The sequence below is a fragment of the Mustela nivalis genome (genome assembly GCF_964662115.1).
Source record: "Mustela nivalis genome assembly, chromosome: 5".
NCBI lineage: Eukaryota > Metazoa > Chordata > Mammalia > Carnivora > Mustelidae > Mustela > Mustela nivalis.
The window spans coordinates 24,703,357-24,725,699 of record NC_139024.1 but is presented as its reverse complement, the minus strand read 5'-3'; the positions used below and the strand labels follow the sequence as shown (position 1 = coordinate 24,725,699).

General features: G+C 46.3%; 1 protein-coding gene across 6 annotated transcripts in view; it reads right to left on the bottom strand.

The window, feature by feature from the left end:
• Positions 1–22,343, bottom strand: part of LOC309864998 (uncharacterized protein) — a 70,135-nt gene that overhangs the window by 17,908 nt on the left and 29,884 nt on the right. For 5 of the 6 annotated variants that reach the window (XM_082731043.1, XM_082731042.1, XM_082731046.1 and 2 more), the window contains exons 4-7: positions 20,889–20,919; positions 20,411–20,579; positions 15,822–15,981; positions 13,722–13,817 (exon numbers count right to left, since the gene is read on the bottom strand). In XM_082731043.1, coding sequence (XP_082587169.1) covers positions 13,745–13,817; positions 15,822–15,981; positions 20,411–20,561 — 384 coding nt within the window. In that variant the 5' untranslated portion in view covers positions 20,562–20,579; positions 20,889–20,919 and the 3' untranslated portion in view covers positions 13,722–13,744. Of the gene's footprint in view, positions 1–13,721; positions 13,818–15,821; positions 15,982–20,410; positions 20,580–20,813; positions 20,920–22,343 lie in introns of all 6 variants that reach the window. The other variant, XM_082731045.1, reaches the window with a different exon arrangement.

The following is a 22,343-nucleotide window of genomic DNA, read 5'->3' as shown; positions in this document are numbered from 1 at the left end:
TAGAAAGATTTCAAAATCAGTCTCTGTGTTCAGAAAGCATTATTTCTGCTTCTCAAAGACATGCACACATGCCAACTCTAATTGTCCTTCATTTTCAGCGGTGACCCTGTGTGTGTGTGGTCCGGCTCTGAAGAACAATGCCTAACCAGCAGTATTTTCTCCGTGCTCAGGACTGTCCTTGGGCTTCTTTGGTTCCAGCTGCTGTTTGCTTAGTCTGGCATGATTTTTTTCCCTTTGTGCCCTTATTTCCTGATTTGCCAAACCCTATGGTTTCAAAAGGATCCTCCCAGCAAGGATGACTTTAGGCCTCTGTTCTCTGGATGGTTTTCTATGTCAGCCTCTCACCACATCTTTCGATCCGGGCCTTGAGCTTGTCCTCTAGTGATTTCTCTGGGCTGTTCTTTGCTGGCTTCACTTCTTGAATATCCACCCTCTGCCTTTACCCATTCCCAGGGGAATGGATGGGGTTATTGGGCAGCCGTGTGTCTCTAAGATCACCCGGTGGGTGACAGTATCAGCAATATCTATTATTAAGACAGGAGAGGAGGTGGAACTAAACATTCCCAATTTTTAGTAATCCCTTGGATGGTTAAGCCAATTCTTCAGGTATCGTTAAGTAAAACAAAAGCCAGTATGTAAACAGTAGAACTGTGTTTGCCAGTGTTCCCTTTCACCTTCCCAGTCTTGTCCCTTTCATCGTGATTTTCCTACTAATTCATAGAATGAAAGGTGTGACCTCATCTTGACAAACATCACAAGTGTGTGTTATTGTTTTTCTCAGTCTCTGTGACTTACAGTCATGCACCATAGTGGACAGGCCAGCTTAGAAGGGAAATCCCCTCACATGTGAAAAGCACACTTAGCATACTCATTTCTCTACACAACAGGATGACTGAGAATAATCATATGAGAGCATATTGCCATTTGGATAGCTTCAATCAAAACTCTTCACGTGATTTTCAGTTCAGTGTTCTCTCTTCCATTTTGTTTTGTTATTACTGTTTTGAATTTTGTTGTTGCTGTTGTGTGAGCCCTCCATATTTTCCAGGTGGTGCTGTGTACGGATTGGCTCTATTATTGTCACTATGGTTATTCCCATCTATCACCTAAAATGCCTATAAACAAGTCTCCAACAGCATGGCCCTTGCTGTCTATCGGCCTCCATGTCGAGGCACTGGAGAAATGTCTGCCCCTAGAGAAAGTCCCATGGTGCAGCCCATCAGACAGAGTTTCAATCAGTTAGCTCATCAGCCTGCTCTTTAGTAACACAAACAAAAATATAATTTACTGTTGTTATGGGCAATTTACTTCTAAATTCTTGAGATTTGTAACTCCAGAACCTCCCTGATATCAGAGGCACCTCTTCAGAGCCTGACTAGAAACTCAGCCTTAAAGGTACCCTCCACATATCTGTTCTAAAAATCTTACTGCAGGAGTTGAAGATAAACACATTTTTCCTTAAAGCTACAACTGAAGCTGGCGCAGTTAGACTTAAGCAAGAGACTTAAATTTCTTGCTTTTGTTTTCTCCCTCTGGATATGAACACCTCTACACACATAGCCTTATGCCGGAGCAGCCTTCTTGAAACCCAAAGGGAACCAACCTTAAGATGAAACCTGTGTGGCAAAGAGTAGAACAAGGAAGGAGAGAACATGCATCCTGGTTGACATCCTTGAGCTGCTGATCTCACCAGCTCTGGAGTCCACCCCACCCCCAGGATCTTGTGAGATAACAAATGTCCTTATATTGAACTCACATTGGTAAGCCAATGTGGGCTTGTGGGAAGTCTCCACATAAGTTTGAAAGCTCTCCCTCTGAGGCTCCCTCCTTTCTGGGATTCCCTCCCTCCCAATTTCAAACGGCTGCAGAAGCCCCAAACCCCTAATTTCTGAGTCTTCTGCTCAGTAGGATCGCTACCTTCTTCTGGAGCTTTGTCTCCAAGCACGATGGGAAGGGCTTCGTACCGTCAGAGGAAAACACCTCCTCAGTACAGATCTTACCCAGTGTGATTCCCTTTGTTCAAGGGTCCTATCTTCTCCAGAGATGGAGAACCAAACCATTTTGTTTGCTCTCCTGGGCCTTAAAATATTTTGTTATTATATTTGTTTAGGGTCCAGAATTTATCATAGTCTTTGGCAGAACGCTTAGTCAGAGATGCTTTACTCTGCCATTGTCAGAAGTTGGAACTGACCGGAAAGGCCAAAATTGGACATTAAAATCCTGAGTTTGGTGGGAAAGCTGGGCTATCCTTTTCTTGTGCCACACTCTCCCATGTCTCTTCACATCAGAAAGGGATTAATTTTGATGAACCAAGGCTGAAAACTGAAAATTCTCCTGAAGGAACCATACTTCAAAGCATTATCAGTCATTCGTAATTTAGAATGGACAATCCTTTTTGGAGAGCAGGTTTTGATACGGGTTAGTGAGAAAGAATAAGAAGTTCCTGGTCACATCTGTCTCCGGATGGCAAGGGACAGAAAACTTGCCACAGTTTTGACCTAAACAAAAGCATTTATAGACACATATAAGTTAAAACTCCACAGCAGGGCTAGTTCCAGACAGAGCTGGATCTAGGACTCGTAGAGGATCAACAGAACGTGGATTGTCTGCTTTTGTTTTTTGTTTTTCTTTTGGTTTTGGTTTCTGTTGCCAGCTTTCAGACCTGCTTCCTGCATGGTCAGGATTAATCCCAGCTTCCTGGGACTGCGGGAGCACTCCTCACAGTCCTGCCTCCTCTCAGGTGTATGGTACAGAGGAGAAAGGGAGAGCCTAGTTCCCAGTAGTAGCCACAAAAATCACACTGCCTCTCCCAGGTTCTGCCTGGGTCCCTGGGCCACGGTGCCTATCTCTGGAACAATCGCACGGCCACGAAATAGGATGAAATGATTGGCCTAAGGGTGGCTCACCTGCTCCACCCCACAGTCAGAAGGGTGTCCGTTCCACCGGTCCCTCACATACTGAGAGTGGGAGAGGGAGAGGGAGAGGGGTAGCCCCCCCCATAAATATCGGGGAGTAAGGGGGGGTGGGACAGTCTGCCTGATAAATATCTGGCTTCTTATTCACTGTAAGGGCAGACACATGCTGGTGCAGAAACAACAGACACGGGGAACCTGGGTGGCTCAGTAGGTTAAGCCTCTGCCTTCGGCTCAAGTCATGATCTCAGGGTCCTGAGATCGAGCACCACATTGGGCTCTCTGCTCAGCAGGGAGTCGGCTTCCCCCCTCTCTCTGCCTGCTTCTCTGCCTACTTGTGATCTCTGTCTGTCAAATAAATAAATAAAATCTTAAAAAAAAAAAAAGAAACAACAGACACCCCCACCAAGATGGTTATTGGAAGAGACTGGGACGAGGGTAAGGGTCAGGCGTTTAGAAGGTTATATGCTAGAGAGGTAGGGAGCCGGAAAGAGAAAAGCTGTCTCTTTTCCCTCTTAGCCCATAGGCTCAGGACTGCTGGAAGCAGGTGCTGTGCTGTATCATTGCTTCATGGCTGGCATGCTTGGGGACCTGCCATGAGTGAAGTCCATGAAATTCAGATGCCACAGCAGTATCTTAAAAAGGTATCAGGTGGAGAGTGGCTTTCAATGCGGAATCCAGGCCTCCAATTAGAGGCTTGTTCCACTTGCTAAATTTGGTGTGGGTTAAATGCCCACTGATCTCTTGTCCCTATAGCATTTCATCACTGTGATGAGTGCTCTGGGAGCAAAGCCTCCCGTCCCCACCCTTTCTAATGGTAGGCAATCTCTAGACCCTTAGAATTCTTTCTCCAGATAAATTGCCAGGCCTGCCTTTCAATCTCTTCCACTAGTGAGGGCACAATCCAAGGAAAAAAGAAGACGAACAATCCCAAGCACAGCGATGATCCAAATGTTCACTGGGCTTGGATAGCGCCTGACCAGCCTCCCTCATGGCTCCAACCATCCAGCAGCCTTTGTTATGGGGGCGGGGAGTGGGGGGTGGGACACGATACTCCCTTTTGTCTTCCCATCTGTCTCTCCTTCCAGAAAAGTTGGGGTATCCCAGGCACCACTGAAAAATACCTTGGGATCTCTCAATCCATTCAGTCCTCATTGGCTGCTCCTAAGCATCTCCTGACGAGAACCTGGTCATTCCAAGCTCATGAAAGACTTCCTCCAGTAATTAAGAGCACTCTCCCTGATTTTCAAAAATGTGTGCACTTTTTAGTACCGAACACTTTTCTACCATAAGCATACCTCATTTTTACCGCACACACACAAAATTAAAATAAATGTGGATATTCAAAGTTTAAAGATTCCCAGCAAGCTGTCCTCCCTTAGAATTTCCAGTGACCGACTTGGAAGTCGCTGTTCACAGCCTTTCGGGCTTCTTCTGTCACTAAAGTTATATATAATAATAAAAAGAAAACATACTTATGACTAATTTTAAAATGCAACATGGCAGACGTGTCTGGAAAGAAGAACTCCCATCAGCCCTTTTCATACCCACGTTCCTCTGTGAGGAATTCCTGGCCTTTTCAGGTAATCAGAGCACCCCTTCCTCCTTCATGAAATAACTCAGCTCACTTCCCTCAGTTTCACCTTCCTGGTGAACTGGTCTTTTGAAGGGTAGAGATATTCTGGTAGATTCTTCCTCCTTCCTGCTCTCCCACCCCCAGTTTCTGCACTTTCTCTGCGCCGCACTGCATTGAGGACACCTGTCGCTGACCTCATTCTCAGCTTTGTTTGTTTCCCTGATAAGATTACTGACCAGGTGCTATAATCTTCGGTTTGCTGAGCAACTGCCTCGGTGCCGTTCCTGTGACCTACACTCTGGATGGAGCCGACTTCATTATTCAGGACAGGCTGCAGGTCCAGTTACCAGCAGTGGCCACCTCTGGGACCAGACAGAAACTCGTTCAGCCAGTTCCCTTCTCTTGCTGAGCAGTTCCAAGACGGACACACACAGATTGACAAAAACACTGAAAGTGTCTGTGTTCCCTGGAATGAGTCCCACCAGAACAAGCCCGGTCTGTTGCCGGACTCCTATTCTCATTTCCTCTTCCCCCACACTCCGCCTTCCATCCCGCCCCCACCTCCCTTTGCTGCGAAGCTCTTGGACCATCAAGTTTGAATGCAGCATTGAGATGGTGATTAAAACAGTGTGTTATTTTCCGAATGTCAAGCAACCTATGACAATAAAGCAGGCGTAAGGTATCAGGAAAACAGATGCGTGCTGCTTCTGCACTGGGTACAAACGCACAAATGGCTGAACTTTGAAGAGCCTCCACGTTCCCAAGAAGTCTTGGAGCATTAAAATTGATGACGGTGATTCAGTTGCCTTTTGGAGCAGCAAAAACCGTATAACCGAATCCTCCTGGGCTTAGCCATTTTCAGCCCAGGCATATTAACTTGGCTTAGCTGTGCGTCTGCTTTTGTGTACACACGCACAGTATTTAACCACCAGTGCAGCAGGCCCCAAATTAAAACCATATTTCGTTAGCACCGCATGTTCCAGCCTTGACAGTATTTATCAAAGGGGAAGCTGCTGGATTTATTGAAAGAAATGAACTTCACCAGGGTCTGGCAGGCCCAACCCTGAGAGGGAGTTCTGATTTTTTTTTTCTCCCTGCCCACAGAGCAGTGTTGCCACTGTTGGCTCCAGGCTGTTTTCCTTGCTTTGGTCAGTGCTCGCTACTGTGACCCGTCCAGTGCCTCCCTTCCAGCCACCTGGGGGCCTCACGAGATGTCATCAGCTCCACATCCATTTATCTTTTGAGGCCCTGTTTGTGTTCCCTTCCCTTGTGCGGTCTGTTTTTCCTCTCCTGCTCTCTAGCCTTGCTCTGAGCATCACCTGGGAAATGTAGCATCCCAGGTCCCACCCCTGACACCCAGAATCTGCATTTTAGCACAGATCCCCAGGGGATCTCAGTGCACCCTGAAGTTTGAGAAGCACTGCTCTACCCCCAGTAACTTTTCTACCAGTGGCTCTCACTGGAGGTCAGGTTAGGCATTTTGGAAATGCCTATAGGATTGGGCGGGGGATTGTCCCAATGGTGGATGCTGGTCGGGAGAACTACTGACAACTGTGGGCTGGGTGGGTCCTGGACAGCCTGCAGGGGAGAGGACAGCCCCGTAGAAGGAAGACTTGGTTCTTATGTTACATGGCTTTCTCAGGTGCTGCGAGGCAGCCGAAGAAGTAAGAAACCTATTTGTCACAATCTGAGTCTAGATCCTAATTCTTCTTTACACAAAGACACCAAGTATTGCTTGCACAGTTTTAATATACACTGAGTTGTGTAGGAATTCAACTTCTGTGAAAATTCAGGGAAGACTGCCTTTGTTTTGTTAAGAACTTCACCTCTGTTCAAAGCTCTGGAAACACACATGATCCAGGGCAATGCTGCTCACAGAATTTCAGTCTCCAGGGCAGTATCTCCACATCAGTCTGCATTTGTAGCTATCTCAACAGTGGCGATTTTCCATCTGACTACTTCATTACGTTTTTCGGTGTAAATGTGCCTGAGCATTTATATTTTAAAATTCATATGATTTTATTACCATTAGTATTTTTTTCTTTCTTTTTTATATCAGAGTTGAGGAATTCATTATACAGTTGCTGAGTCATTTATATTATTCATGGCTTCTATTTCAGGAAAATAAAGGAACCATATAAAACTATTTGTTACAAGAAGAGAATGTTGGGTCTGATCGGGCTGGGAACCTTGGCTGTACCTTCTTCAATTCTTCAACTGGCTCTTAGTACATACTGTCTTGAAATCTCGGCTATATTTTTAGACCATGCACAGGCTCCCCTACTAGATTACAAATATCCTTAGTGTAGGACTCTGTTTTATGATCTTGGTCTTCTAATCACACCCCTTAATACATCTCCTGAGCACCAGGTCATCAGTCACATGGCCTTTGGAGGACGCCCGTTCCCGGCATTCCCTTCTTTATATATTACCGCCTTCCTACTGGGTGCAGAGCACTGGCAGCCTGGAGCATGGTCATTGAGAAAGGGTTTGGGGGCACTTGGCTGGCTCAGGGAGTGGAGCGTGAGACTCTTGATCTCAGGCTTGTAAGTTCAAGGCCCCCCTCCCCACATTAGGTGTAGCGATTATTTACAAATAAAATCTGCGGCACGTGGATGGCTCAACCAGGTAAGTGTTGGACTCTTGGTTTCAGCTAAGGTCGTGATCTCACAGGTGGTGAGATCAAGCCCCATGTCAGGCTCTGTACTCAGCAGGGAGTCTCCTTGTAGATTCTCTCCCCCTGCCCTTCCCCCATTCTCGTGCTCTTTCTCACCCTCTAAAATAAATAAATAAATCTTTTAAAAAATAAAATAAAATATGAAAGAAAGTGAAAGGAGGGAAGGAAGGAAGGAACAGAGGGAGGGAAGAAGAAAGGAAAGGGAGGATGGGGGAGGGGAGGAAGGAAGATGCATGAGATGACGGGGATTTTCATGGAAGGAGGTTTTCTTAGGAAAGAGTTGAGTTTGGGGGCGGGGGGATAGAGCAGTCAGTGAAAAAGATATTTCAGAAAGGGAAGCCAGGGTTGAAATGAACTTGATCTTCTTCATAACTTTGTCAGAAAGAGGCTGCCACCATTAAAAAAAAACAATCCCACCAAAGTGTCTAAATAGACAACCCCCTGTTCCTTGGACTGCTCCGTTCCTAGGGTCCGATGAGAGGCCCTCGGTTGTCTCTAGCCCAACAGTCCTGCAAAGAGCGCCCTAACATACTCCCAAGAGAGCATACGCATAGGACTTAGGAGGACATGTGTTGTGATGAAAAATGCTGGTGGGGCCTGAGCTGACCTAGGGGCAAGGGGAGGGAGGGAGGGCCAGCCAGAGAGCTGGTGAGCACACTAGAAAAAGAGGAAGGTGGGATGTGGCCCAGAAGAAAAGGGACCCCATGACATTAGACTTCTCTCCGCCATTGGACAGCAGCTCGGTCTCAACCAATAGGCAACTCAGCTTCTCCTTAATCTCCTGCCACTCACCTGAAGGTCGCAACAGCCAGTTTGAGACACATAAACAAGGCTGCAGAAATTTATCTTTCTGCCAGCAATGAAGACACTCCTTCTCCCCACTGGAAGCCTCAGAACACACTCAAGGAAAGCTGGGTGACCTTTTTGTCTTGCTACTGTGTGGACTGTATTTGCCTCTGGGCTTAGTGGCTGAGTTGGTAAGATCTGGAACAAACTCTAAGAGCCAGGGACAAACTGGGCACCAGACAGAACATCAAAGCTGAGAAGAGAATGCTCCAGCAACTTCCCTCTCAAGGTGTTTTCGTGTACCTCTTAATCCCTTTTCCTGGAAAAGGAGGGAGCTGAAGAGAGGCACAGAGGTCACACTGGAAAGGAGTTCCAGAATCAAATTATATCTATACATCTATAAACCACATGATTCGCTGAGTACCAGCTGACGTGCAAACACAAAAAGCAAAGCTCAATTAAACTAATATGAGGGGGAAGGAAATTGTTCACTGAAGCCTGAAGAGTCCTGCCTGGCTGAGCAGGGCAGTCCAGGCCTGTCACGAAGAGGTAGGCAGAAGGCTCCTCTCCTAGTGACCCAGGGCACATGGATACGGCTCCCTTCCTTGGGCCCCTCCAGGACACAGCTGCCCGTCATGCCTTCAGAATGAACTCCATTCACGCTGAAGGAGAGCAGGGGGATGTTACTCTTGCTTAGAAGTCACCTTAACCAAGGACAGCAAGGTAATCTAAGCGTTCTGGTGCTAGAAAAGACTTTAGATCATCTCCTTCACACTCATCGTCTTCTAGGTAGGGAAATGGAGGCCTAGGAAGGAAAAGAGATTTGGGCAATGTCTGGTACGTTCTCCACAGAGTTGAGTCTAAGACACAGCTGACTCCTAGGCCCACCTTTCTCCCTTCCCCCGTCACCTCCCCAGAGAACATGGTGGCTTTCCAGCTTGTTGCAGTTTTCTGACGGCCCTTGAATTATCAGAGCTCACATTCACCTACCCTGATTTTCAGGGGCCCTTATTGGGGCTGGTTGAGGCTACCATCCATGCTGCTCCGTGAGGCTCAGAGACCAGTGGGAAGGAAGTCCTTGTCCGAGGTCCGTTGTGGACTAGGAGAGATCCAATAGATCCCTTAGATCTATTGATCCCTAATGGGTCCCTGAAATTCCTTAGATCCAATAACCTATACCACTCCCTGAGAACTCCATTTTCAAGTTTGTGGGGGAGGAATGGAAACTCTTGGTGGACCCAACTAGTCATTCAGCAGAAGCTAAATCCAGCATGGGTGTGAGCAGTTGCGAACAGAACTCTTGGGCCAAGGTTGACTCTGCGTCCATAAGTTATGATCCAACCATAGGAAATAGCAGTAATTTGAGCACCGAGTGATTAAAATAAAAACTTAAAAAAAAAAAAAAAAAGGAAAGAAAGAAAAAAGGAGAAAGAAAATAGTAATCTGCCAGGGTTGTACACAGGTGAAGGCTGTGTACACCCAGAAATACCCAGAAAAGAGGAGCTGCTGTCTTGGGCCCTATGCTATCCTTAAGGTGTACCTATCTGGCCCCCCTTGGGGGTACCCTTTCTCCCATAGAGTAATGAGTCATGGGGATTAGGATATGTGTCCACCTAAAGCCCTTACCTCACCTTCCAGACCTTTCTTTGATACCCAGGCTCCCAGAATTCCCCAAGGATCCTGAGCCATCTCTAGATCCTGCACAAGCGTCTCCTTGGGGTCTGAGTACTGAGGATGGAATGTTCCACAGATGTGCTCACCCTTAGGCCCACGGGGACAGCTCCTCATAGAGAATTGAACTTATGGGCTGGATTGTCTTTAAGTGTGAGAAAGAGCTGGGGGTGGGCAGAGAAAGGGAACTCCAGGGAGCAGATAGAACTCTGAGGGGTCCAAGAATTCTGTTTTTAGCTGGATTTTCAGCTTTTAAGTGTTTAGATACATGGTGTGCAAGTCTCCATTTGCACTCTCACCCCAGCCTCATATGTTGGAGGCTTTCTGAAGCAACACAGAAACAGGGTTCCTATGATTAGATGGTGGGGAGAGAGGGGGGCGTGGTTTTATCCATTGAGACATCACACCAGTAGGATCTAACCCTCAGCCCTACACTGATGGCGTAATTATCAGGCTGGCTGATTTTTATTCTTTATTCATATAAGACAGTTTGTCCTATTATATTACTCCTAACCAAACACATACCAAGAAATCTGCAGGTACTACCAAATCAAGAATTGTTTCCAATACTTTTTGCAAATAAAGCAACTAAATTGTTGAGACTAAAAGGAGTTTATTTGTTTTACCCATGAAATAAACCACCCTGAAGAGAGAAAATTAGGATTAACTTCTTCGCACACACATTACACTACTCATGCTAAAGTATTAAAAAATAAATAGCCACAGATACAGCATACCAGCCAGACTCCCAGGGTTCCCGAATGTTCCTTAACTGGGTACACCTAGGATGGCACTATGAGCAGCAGCCCCTGGGTTGAGGAAAAATCCCAGAGTTCTGGAGTGTCTGGGTGGCGCCACTGGTTAAGTGTTCCACTCTTGATCTCAGTTCAGGTCTTAATCTCAAGGTCATTAGTTCAAGCCCCATGTTGGGCTCCCCGCTTGCCATGGAGCCTACTTAGAAAAAATAATCCCAGGGTTCTATCCAAAATCCTCTAGGAAATCAATTAGAATTCCAGGTAAATTCACTGGAAGAAAAATCTTTATCATGTAACAATACACAATAGTAGGTACAGATCTTAGTCTATAGATACATACATTTTTCTTTATTTTTCTATAACACATTCAATTTCTATTTCAGCCTCCATTTCACCAGAGACGTCAAAACCTTATCTCAATCAGTTCAGGGTTTTAGCTTTGTTCTAGTGCACTAAGTGGTGTGTGTGTGTGTGTGTGTGTGTGTGTGTGTGTGTGTGTGTGTATGCATTTGAAGTCCTCTAGTCTCTTCTTTTTTCTTTCTTTCCTTTTTTTTAAGGCATAATTGACATACGACATTATATTAGTTTCACATGTGCGATGTAATGATCATGTGCATTGCGAAATGATCACAATTAATCTAGTTAACCTCCATCAACACACATAGTTACAGGATTGTTTTCTTGTGATGAGAACTTTTTAAAAAGAATTTATTTATTTATTTGTTTGTTTGTTTATTTGAGAGCGAGAACGTGGGAAGGGAAGGGAAGGGGTAGAGGGAGAGGCAGAGAACCTCCTTCAGACTCCACGCTGAGCCCAGAGCCCAACATGGGACTCCATCTCACAACCCTGGAGATCATGACCTGAACCGAAACCAAGAGTCAGATGCTTACGCGACTGAGCCACCCAGGCATCCCATGATAAGAACTTCGAAGATCCATTCTTTCAGCAGCTTTCAAATATGCAATGCAGTATGATTAACTACAGCTGTCAAACTGTACATTATATCCCCGTGACCTCTTTATTTTATAATTGGAGGTCTGGACCACCTTCACCTATTCCAGCCACCACGCCCCATACACACACCTCTGGCGACCACCAATCTAGTCTCTGTATCTATGAAATTAGCCATTATGTTCGTTTTTAGTTCCACCTGTAAATGAGCTCATGCGGTATATGGCTTTCGTTGTCTGATGTTCACTTAGCATTCTATGAGGGCCTTCTGTCCTGTGTCCACATTGGCATCTGCTGAGGCACCATTGTCCATGCCCAGGGCAGCTGAGCTGGCTCTTGCTTCCACCCACTAAGCCCATTAAAAGCCAGCCACTCTTTTCTTTCCCTCTTGGCAGCATGGGAGTTGCTCTGTGGCTCCCAATCCATGCTGTGACCTGGAGAATTCTGGGTGGCTTTCTCTACAGCCCTGCCCGCTTAGGCATACCCCAAATCCACTTCTCTACCATCTTGCCACCTTCCTGGGACTCTACCCTAGAAGTAGGAAACAGGTCCCCCTTTCTCCCTTCTCACTGATTCCATCAATGGGTTCCATTGCCATGCACCTGAGACACAAAATCCCACCTGCAAGAATCCCTTAACGAGTACACAGTTGTACTTATCCTCTAAGCCACCTCCCCCACCAGAGAAACACAGGGTTTGGGGACAAGGACCTTCAAATAAAACACTGTGTATTCCCAAATCTCTGGTATATATAGGGGTCCTTTCTTGACTCTCAGGGCTTAGACTCAAGAAACTCAAAAGCCAGCACAATAGACCTTTATATCTCTGTTCTCTGTTGAGTGTCCTTCACTGAGGCCATGAGCACACACTAACCTGCTCAAAGCAGCAAGGAGAGGAAAGGTGAGTGAGAGGGTGAGGAAAGAGTATTAGGAAGAGAAAGTTCAAAATTAATACCCGACCATAATAACAGCAGAGTTTGAAGTGTTTCCAAATTGCCTTTGACAGAATCCTCTTTCTAAAATACAAACAGGATGATCTGACTGTTCTTTTTCCAGCCTCCAGTGGCTCCTCATTGCCCACACAGGCAATACAAGAGCCTCTCCATCTGAAAAGTGAAGGGCCAGAACCATCGAATTATTTGTCTGCGAAATCTATCATTTGCATGTACAGAGAAAGCAAATATTCGTGTGGAATTTCCAACCCCTGAAGCATCAAGGCCTGGGAAGAAAACTGAACAATTTTCCAAACATCTCCAAACCCTGATTCTTTTTTTTTTTTTAAGATTTTATTTATTTATTTGACACAGAGAGAGATCACAAGGAGGCAGAGAGCCAGGCAGAGAGAGAGAGAGAAGCAGCCTCCCTGCTGAGCAGAGAGCCCGATGTGGGACTCGATCCCAGGACCCTGAGATCATGACCTGAGCTGAAGGCAGAGGCTTAACCCACTGAGCCACCCAGGTGCCCTCCAAACCCTGATTCTGACCCTGACTTGAGCAGAACTTCTGACCTAGTTTTGGAAGATCTTGTTTCATTTCTTAAATCAAATACCCTTATCCCGCTGTACTATGGTTGCTCTGGGTCACCCCAACAAGGAAACGAGCACCATGAAAAATACCACGAGAACAGTTTCAATGTCAGCCTGTTCTCCTCCTTTCTCCCTGCCAGACCCTGGGTTCTCTTCTCCAAACTGCAGCTGGAACTCCTTCAAGAAGCCTTCCTCTGGAAGTAGTGATACAACATGGGGGCTTAAGTGGGTAGGAGAAGAATCAATGAAACAAGATGGGATTGGGAGGGAGACAAACCATAAGTGACTCTCAATCTTACAAAACAAACTGAGGGTTGCTGGGGGGAGGGGGGTTGGGGGAAGGGGGGTTGGGGTTATGGACATTGGGGAGGGTATGTGCTTTGGTGAGTGCTGTGAAGTGTGTAAACCTGGCAATTCACAGACCTGTACCCCTGGGGATAAAAATACATGTTTATAAAAAAATAAAAATTTTTTTTTAAAATAGAGTGTTTAAAAAAAAAAAAAGAAGCCTTCCTCTGCAGCTCTGACCCTGTCCTAATCGTACCATGGCTTGTGTGAATAACACAGGTCCTGTCCATTACAGTTAAATGTGTTCATGTTGCTTTTTTCCTGTCTTCTTTCTTTTATCACCCTATAAACTCTCATGGAAAAAGCCTGTAGCCCACCCTCAATCTTGGCCACATCCTAACCACTTGGTGCAAAAGTCTGCACAGAGGAAACGTAATCATTTTTGCAGTTTGATTTCTGGGTCTCCACCACAGCTCCTGGGCAATCATTTATCAGCAAACAAATTAGTTATCAGAAAAACAGCCAAGGTTTCCAGACAGGATCATTTGTATTTCCACTGCTGGAAAAAAACAATACCCACCTCTTGACTTGCAAAGAGGAATTTCAATAGAGGCCTGCGGTCTCGGCGTCACTGGTAGATTTTGTCTGAGAGTTTTGACACTTGTAACTTTTTGACCTGGAAAGATGAATCAACTTTTATTTCAGAATCATGTGTTCACCTAGGTTCCTTTAGCCTCAAGGTGTAAAAGCCAGAGAAACGTGATCCCCAGCAACAATGACAACAACAAAAAGCATATAATCTCTGGTTGATCACCCACAGACACCATTCCTGAAAGCCAAGTCCCACCCCATATCCTACAGCATCCAGGATGGGCTCAGAAGTGGCTCAGAGGCTGTGCCCGCCTTACCCATCCCGGCCATTGCCCCATCTGCTGCCAGAGCTGCTTCTCTCGATGTTTCTACTGATGCCCAGAGCCTGCTTCTTCCGCAGGAACTGCCCCACATCTGACCTGCAGGTTTAGGCCTGAGAGGCAGCTAAGACTGGAGGAAGTGTCTCCCCACCGGCTTCTTCTGTTGCTTACTCCTAGGTGGGCAACTTCACGAGGCCCCCCAGACTAGGGAGCTTTTTGAGGGACATTCTGTCACAGGGCCCCCACACCTGGAACTGTACTGCTTCAGGGGATCAGCTGTGCATCAGCTAGAGATAAAGCCAGCTCCATCTCCTGCTGGAGCACAGAAGCGGCCTGTGAGAGCCCCTTCTTCCCACGCCAGCTCAGGCAGGCCCTCCGGACCAGGCATGCTAGGAAACCGTCGTTGGACATGGATAACCAGTGCTCAGACTGTACAGTTGCCAGTGGAGCAGACGGGTAGGAACAGGGCAGCCTGACCACTCCCCTGCCCTGGAAGAGGCAACCAAGAGGAAGGGGCCCTAGGAGAGGGTGCCACACCCCAGTGTCAGGGCTGGGGGTGAGTGGGACCCCAGGAGAGTGCCAGACTTCAAGGGGACATACCAGGGCCACCTGGGTGGCTCAGTCATTGAGCGTCTGCCTTTGGCTCAGGGTCCTGGGATCGAGCCCGGCACTGGGCTCCCTGCTCCATGGGAAGTCTGCTTCTTCCTCTCCCACTCTCCCTGCTGTGTTCTCTCTCTCTCTGTAAAATAAATAAATACCAACGTGGGGCTGAACTCAGAGGAACCCTCCACAGGTCGCCCTGCCCTTTATCCCGCCTCGGGTACATCAGCCTCATGTCCTCTCTGCCATGCTACTGAGCTTCTCCTTTTCCTCTGTCCGTTCTTGCTCATAGAAAGATCTGCGTATCTTTCATGGTAAGCACCAAATCGCATCCGTAACGCTCCTCCATGTTACCTTCACTTTCAATTTTACTGTCAAAATTATTTTCTCTGCCCTCATTGCCATTTGCCGCTGTCCCTACCCACTCCCAACCTTTCCCCGAGGAAACCACAAGTCGCACATGGGAGCTGCCCTCACCCATCCCGTCTCCAAGTTTCCAGGGCCATGTGACCATCTGTGATCTCCTGCGGGGACATCGTCCAGTTCAAACACTTGACCCACAGTCCGCAGCAGCGATGGCTTCCGGTCTCCCCACTTCATCCCAGGCAAGGGCACGCCTGGCTGGTTTCAGAGCCCCGAGATCCTCCCCTGTCATCCACAGTAAGAGAGGACCCGTCCCAGTAGAGGTAAAAGTTCCAGTGCACAGTCCACATCTCCCTCGGGTCAAGAGGGGGTGCCCAGTGGGGACCCATTACCTAGCAGGAGAGGAAACAAGGCTGAATGTGCCCAGAAATTATGAAGTCAAAGAAATAATACTAATGAGCAGGCGCTGAGCTCTAAGCCCTGCGCTAAGTGACCGGGTTCACCGAATCACCACGGTAATCCTGGATGTGAAACGCAGTTACTATCCTCACGGGCTCAGAATGGCTCCATAATTCACCCATGATCACCCAGGCCAAAATGGAGAGGAGAGTGGCTTCAGGCATCTCCCTTCTGGTAATTAGGTAGGATGGGCTCCAGGAACTGGACGGAAAAAAGCAGGACCTGCTTGGCATAATAAAATAGAGGAGAGCGGCTCCTCTACAGGCCCGAGAACTCCAAGAAAGAGAACAGTTGTGAAAGAGAGAGGAGGCCTCCCTGGGAAGAGACTTCAGGGATCTGATACTTACCATGACCTGTTAGAAACGTGTCTGGCACAGACTGGCTGGCGTGTTCTTGCGCTGGCTTCGACAGAACCACACTTCCCTTCTGCGACCTCCCAATCTTCAGTGAAAGTCAGCCAGATGTGCGGACACCACCTACTACAGCATGCAGGAACAGATGTAGGAGCTGCTTGGAGAACAAGATAAGGGAGTAAGGTCTGGCATGATAGAAAGCAGGGGAGGAAGACGGTAGAAGCCATGACTGGCAGGACAACACTGGGCCACTGGAGAATTTGACCTTAGCAGGAACTGGAGGGAGAGGGGAGCCATGCAAATGTTAGTGCCCTGGAGAGTCTTTGAACCTGGCTGGCAGGAAGCTTAATTCCCCCTGGAATTTGCAGTGGAGGCTGGAGTCCTTTGATGATGATCTTAAAGAAAAAGTGACATTCCCAGAAAGCTAAAGGATTTGGAAAGCCTCTGTTTTGCCTCACGCAGTTCTCCCAATGGAGTAAATTGCTCATTTTCTCCAAGTCATTTAAGAGGTCTGGAAGCAAAAGCGAGGGGCCTGACACGGGGTGTGACTGGCCCTCTCTGCTTGCTCCGACAGCTTCTCTTTAATGGGGAAATTCTACCTGCTTTCCAACCCCATCCCTTTACACACAGATCTTGGTCGAAAGCTCTCCTTCATGTGGAACTTCCTGTTCTGTCTTACTCCCCATGCCAGAGCAATCGAAACCTCTTTCCTTGAGAATTGCAGTGTTACAAGTCCTAACTCGGAAGTCAGGTAGCCTAATTGTAGGACCTAAACGTCACTGGAATTCAGTTTCCTTATTTGCAAAATGAGTGATAATAATGCCGATTTCATAGTGCAGGATTACAGGGGGTAAAAATGAAAAGAGAAAAGGTAAAGTATCTAGCATGTAGTTAGCTTGCAAGAAAAACTGTGTTACTTTTATGGTTTTCCTCACTTAAAATGGACACAGATTGCTTGTCTTAAAATCTAGAAACTGAAGGAAATTTTCAAATTAAGTTGCAATGGGCGACACATAAACATTATTAAAGTTATTGAAAGAAAAGCATATGCATTTAAAGGACCAGTAAATCTAACATGTTATTTTCTTTATTATATCATCTCAATATAGATTTATATTGTTAAGTAGTGTTCCCCAAAACTTTTATAACCTATTAATTAAGCACTCTGATAGTCTCAAGACATAACTTAAGAAAATAACCAACTATAATCTAGCTGTCTGCATATTTTGACACACTATCATTACTTGGTGTATTTTTAAATTAACAATGCTTATTTTATTTCTAATGACAAAAGTCAGCCTGTTTATTGTAGAACATTTTAAAATATAAAATATAAAAGAGAAACTAAAAATTGTCTGTACTTTTGACTATTAACACTTTGATGTGTCTCATCTTTTAAAAATTGCTCATCAAGGGGCACCTGGGGGGCTCAGTTGGCGAAGTGTCTGCCTTCAGTTCAGGTCATAATCCTTGGGTCCTGGGATGAAGCTGTACATCAGGCTCCCTGCTCAGTGGGAAGCCTGCTTCTCCCTCTCCCTCTGCCTGATGCTCCCCCTGCTTGTGCTCTTTCTCTCTCTGGCAAATAAATAAATACAATTTTTTTAAAAATTACCCATCAAAATAAACCCACTTTCACTGAATATTACATAATGAAAATTTTCTATTTCGGGGTGACTGGGTGGCTCAGTGGGTTAAAGCCTCTGCCTTCGGCTCAGGTCATGATCCCAACGTCCTGGGACTGAGCCCGCAATCGGGCTCTCTGCTCAGCAGGGAGCCTGCTTCCCCCTCTCTCTCTGCCTGCCTCTCTGCCTACTTTGATTTCTGTCTGTCAAATAAAATATTTTTTAAAATTTCTATTTCATTATCGCTTTAAAACGCAACGTCCATTCTTGTATAACATTCTACCATACATCTATAAATCTATAATGTAATTTATGTAACCATTTTCATATCTATCTATGTATCTATAAACACTTACATTTAAGGTATTTTTATTCTATGTACATAGAGCTGGCATTGTTTCTGCGGTAAGGTAATATATTAGAATGAATATATTCATTCAAGGAAGTTCACCTTGTCCAACTAAATGACGGGAACACTGGCGGCACACACGGCTGCTGTATTTCCGGGTCAGACTGTGCCGGTTTGAGCAGACATGGCAAAAAGGAGAATCTTGACTGAATTTTTCTGGATGCTCCTGGTGACCCATTTTGCTTTGTTCAACGTAAAGAAGCAAAAGGCCATACACTTGTATGTTTGGATTGTTTCTAATTGTTTCCAGTTTTCATGTGGACAAACATCTCTCTCTCTAAATCTGTATGTTTCTCTCATTAGTTCCTATATTTCCTCAGATCTCCTAACAACCTATGGAGCAAATAAGAACAATGAACAATTCTGTCCAAATGACAGACGTACAGCTTCTCCACCCCCCGACCCCTTGCACAGAGGAAAGAACTGGACACTCTCTTCAAAGTCTCCGCCAGTTTCTCTTGTTGCTCTTCTTGTTTATATTACTTGGTGTGAATATTCATACATTTTGATGAAAAAAAAATTAATGTATTTGAATATAGGGTGGTGCCCCAGAACCATCTAGAGATATTCCTTTGTATGTCCTATAGGTACCATATGTCCTTACTAAAATTCCAAAATCAGACCCTCACAGTTTCAGATGAAGCGATCATTCCCAATCCTGGATCAATGATGATCTGGCAAATTAAAAACAAAAACAAAACAAAACAAAAAACAGTGCTGTCCAGGCCCAGACCTAAAGATTCCCATTCAAGGATTTCCCCCAGTTTTGTTTTGTTTATTTGTTTTTTTTTAATGTGCATTTTATTTTGAAATAACTATAGATTCATAGGAAGTTGCAAAAGGAGTTCAGAAAGGTCATGTGTTCCCTTAGTTTCCCTCACTGGTGACATCTTGTAATAACGAGGACATTGACATTGGTACAATCCCCAGATTTTCCCAGTTTTAAATCTACTCTGTGTGTGTGTGTGTGTGTCTGTGTTTCTGTGCAACGGTATCACGTATAGATTCATGTAACCACCACCACAATCAAGATGCAGAACTGTTCCATCAGCACAGGGCTCCTGTGCTACCCCATCACCCTCACTGCCCCATCCTCACCCCCTGTCCCCACTTACTGTTGAGTGCCCGAGAGGTATTTCACAGACGAATCTCAGACATGTTTCCCCCCTCCCTCCTGCTGGATGCCCTCACTTCCTTCAGACCTTAAGAAGGCCTGGTGCTTCTCCTTCTGCTATCTCTGTTCCCAGAGATAATGCCCAGAAGGCAGCTTCCAGGAACCCCCCAAAACCCACAGACCTTAGATATGCCAAACAGGACTGTGATCTACGTCATTGACTCGGGATGCTCTCTATGAAAGAGAGAAGCTACCTAGTCTCCAGCTGTCTACCACACTTTGCCGCCTTGGTCCCACCACAGGATGGTATCTCTCAGAAGCAGGCGTCCCCTACCAGTTCTCAATGTCGTTTTTATCTTTGGAGGTCAGATCTAAGCCCTGGGGCTGGGCGAGGCAGACACTGCCCTTCCTCTTTTTCTCTCAACCTCTGTTGTGGGGTGGGGGGGCTGGGGGGATTGCTCTGATTAAAGCTTCTCCCTCAGAGTTCTCAGTTCCCCTAGGTAAGCAGCCATCTAGGGGGTTAGCTGCATACAAGTTCATCAGATGCCATCAGGCCAGACTACAGAATCCCAGTTCAGGCTTGGCTGGGAGCCTCCCTCCTATCAGGATAAATGCAACAGCATTAAAAGAAACCAAAACTGCCAACTTGATTTCAGGGACGGTCATTACTTTAGTACATCCACGGTCCCAGTCCAAAGAAAGCTTTTACTGAGTCTAGCTTTGGTCAATGTGTTAGATTGTTTAAAGAGGCTAATTATCCTCTCAGATGAGATGTGCTCCTGGTAATTAATCTCTAGCCCTCAGCATGTAAGTTGCAGACTAGCGATGGGGGCGCAGAACTTAGGTAGGAGAAGAAATGACATCGCCCAAAGCAGACATGGGGACTCTAGAACCTTCCTGCAGGTCAGGGGAGTATGTTTCAGGTAATGTAAGAATTATTCTAAGAGTACAGTGCTGCTATTGTGTGGCTCTGGATGTCAGCCAGCAGTAAAAGAAGGGCGTGTGAGGTGCCTGAGGTGGCTCAATGGGTTACGCCCCAGACCTTTGATTTCAGTTCAGGTCATGAGGGTTGGGAGATGGAGCCCTGCCTGGGGCCCCCCTGCTTAAGAGTCTCTCTCTCCCTCTGCCCCCATCCCCCATGAGCTCTCTTTATCGCTCTCTTTCTAAAAAAAAAAAAAAAGAAGAAGAAGAAAAGAGAAAGAGGAGGAGGAGGAAGAAGGGGAGGAGGAGAAGGGCATGTGAATGTTGAGTTGGCAAGGAATGGACCACAGCGGCTTTTAGACCCTGTGACCTCAGCTAAGCTGGTACTGTGTTTCTAAGAATTCCCTTCCCTGTATAGGTCTGGGTTAGTGTCGGCAACAAGAAATGCTTTGCATCAGATCTAGAAGGAGGAAGTGAACCCCATCGTCTTATTTCCTGAAGGTGGTGGCAAGCATACCAACATGGCTGCCGACGATGGGCTTGGCTGGGGATGGTGAGGCAGCATGGAGACCAGAGCCCTCAGGCTTCCGCCAGATCTCCTTTATCAGTCTCCCAGAGTCTTGAGCCAGGTGCAAGGGCAGCCCCATGTCAAGGAATGTCCGCGACATGCAGGATCAAGGTTGGAGCTGAGGACAGAAAGATGCAGCTTGCAGTTTGTCTACAGGGTCTGTTTGTCCTTGTTTTGACCCACTCGCAGGGGCTCTCCTTGCTAATCCATAGCATCCCGGCTACCCTTCCCCCACGCCACCCCCCATCCCCAGCCCCAGCAACTTGAGACTCAACTCTAGATGAAGGGCCAGCAGCACACAGAAATGGCCTCCTCCAGTTCATGCACATGCAAAGGGAGGCCCCCTGGACACCTCGTTCTCTGTCACACACAACGGTTCTGCATTTTTGATGAAACGCGGATGGATAGCGAATGGTGTGTTGATTACCTCCCAGAGACGCTCTGACTGTACTTGGAATCTGTGGATGGAACAGAAGATCAAGTTTTAACTGTATGTTGATTGGAGTGCTGGAAAAAGAGCAAGAAATGAAAATGCCCCATGGAGCTGCTTGGAAATAGATATCCTCTATTCAGAAAAGCAAATCCTAGGTAACACGGGGGCCCTGCTCCCCTGACACTCAAGTACCCTGCATGTTCTTCAAACAGGAAGCACCTTTACAAATGCTTAATAATTCGTTTATTTGACAAATTCTGTATTGTTTGCCTCTCAGAGAGGTCTGCCCACACACTATACCCCAAAAGGACTCAAACACATAGCAGCTATCATGAAAACAACAACAACAACAACAAAAACAAACAACAACAACAACAAAAAAAAAAACAAAAACAAAACGGACAGTTGCTCAGGTATTTTTTTTTTTCCATCATAGCCCTGACCTCAATCTTCTTTCACTTTAATTTCATCCCCCAAACTCCAAACTCTGGGTTCTGAGGCCCTGACTCAGATCCCTGCCTGGGACCTTCTGAATGTCATGTTCATCCACACGCAGCCTGGTATTTGGACCACAGTCTTCCTATGAACTCTTGCTTGACTTCGTCCTTTAGGCCCCAGCACCACCCATGACCTTGGCAGGAGCTCACAGCTTCCATTTTGACTAACCGGATGGCACTTCCCACTGAGGAGGTGGTTGACATCCCAACACCACCGTCAGGAGCCAACAACCCAGAAGGAGACATAAGTCACATATGGAAATACAAAAGTAAGCATCCAGGGAGGAAAGCACAACCTCATCCATCCAACCCGAGGTAATCAGGTGAGTCCTCTTAGATTAGGTGACATTTGTAGGACTGGTAAACAGAATATTTTAAGGTCCAGCAGATGAGCTGGGACGTAGGAAGGGAAACATGCTTCGGACAATAGAGAGAGCCAGAGACCTGGGGTATGAGGGCTTGCATAGATAAAAATCAGGGAAGTGATTAAAATAGTGCAGAGAAAAAAATGAGAAAATACATCCAAATTTCTATTTTCTAGTCTAAAATGAATGATAAGAATTATGAATGGCAATCATAAGCCTCTGGTTTATTAATCACTTCAGACTTGTCTTTCACAAACCTCTCGCTGGAGCGACAAACACCTGAGGAGTGGGAAAAAAATAAATAAAACCAGGTGAACACAACATGTTGGTGGCCCCCACACTGAGAGCACACCTGTTGCCACAAGAATGGGAGGAGAAGGTCCCAGCTCTGTAGCTATGGGCAGTTCGGGAAAGCACAGCTCATCTTCTGGACTCTATTAGCACTCTTGACAGGCTGAGCTGGTAAACATTACCCACCAATGCATTTTTGAGGGGTGTCTGGGTGGCTCAGTTGGTTAAGCATCTGTCCTCAGCTCGGGTCATGATCCTGGGGTCCTGGGTTTGAGCCCCATGTCAGGCTGCTGAGC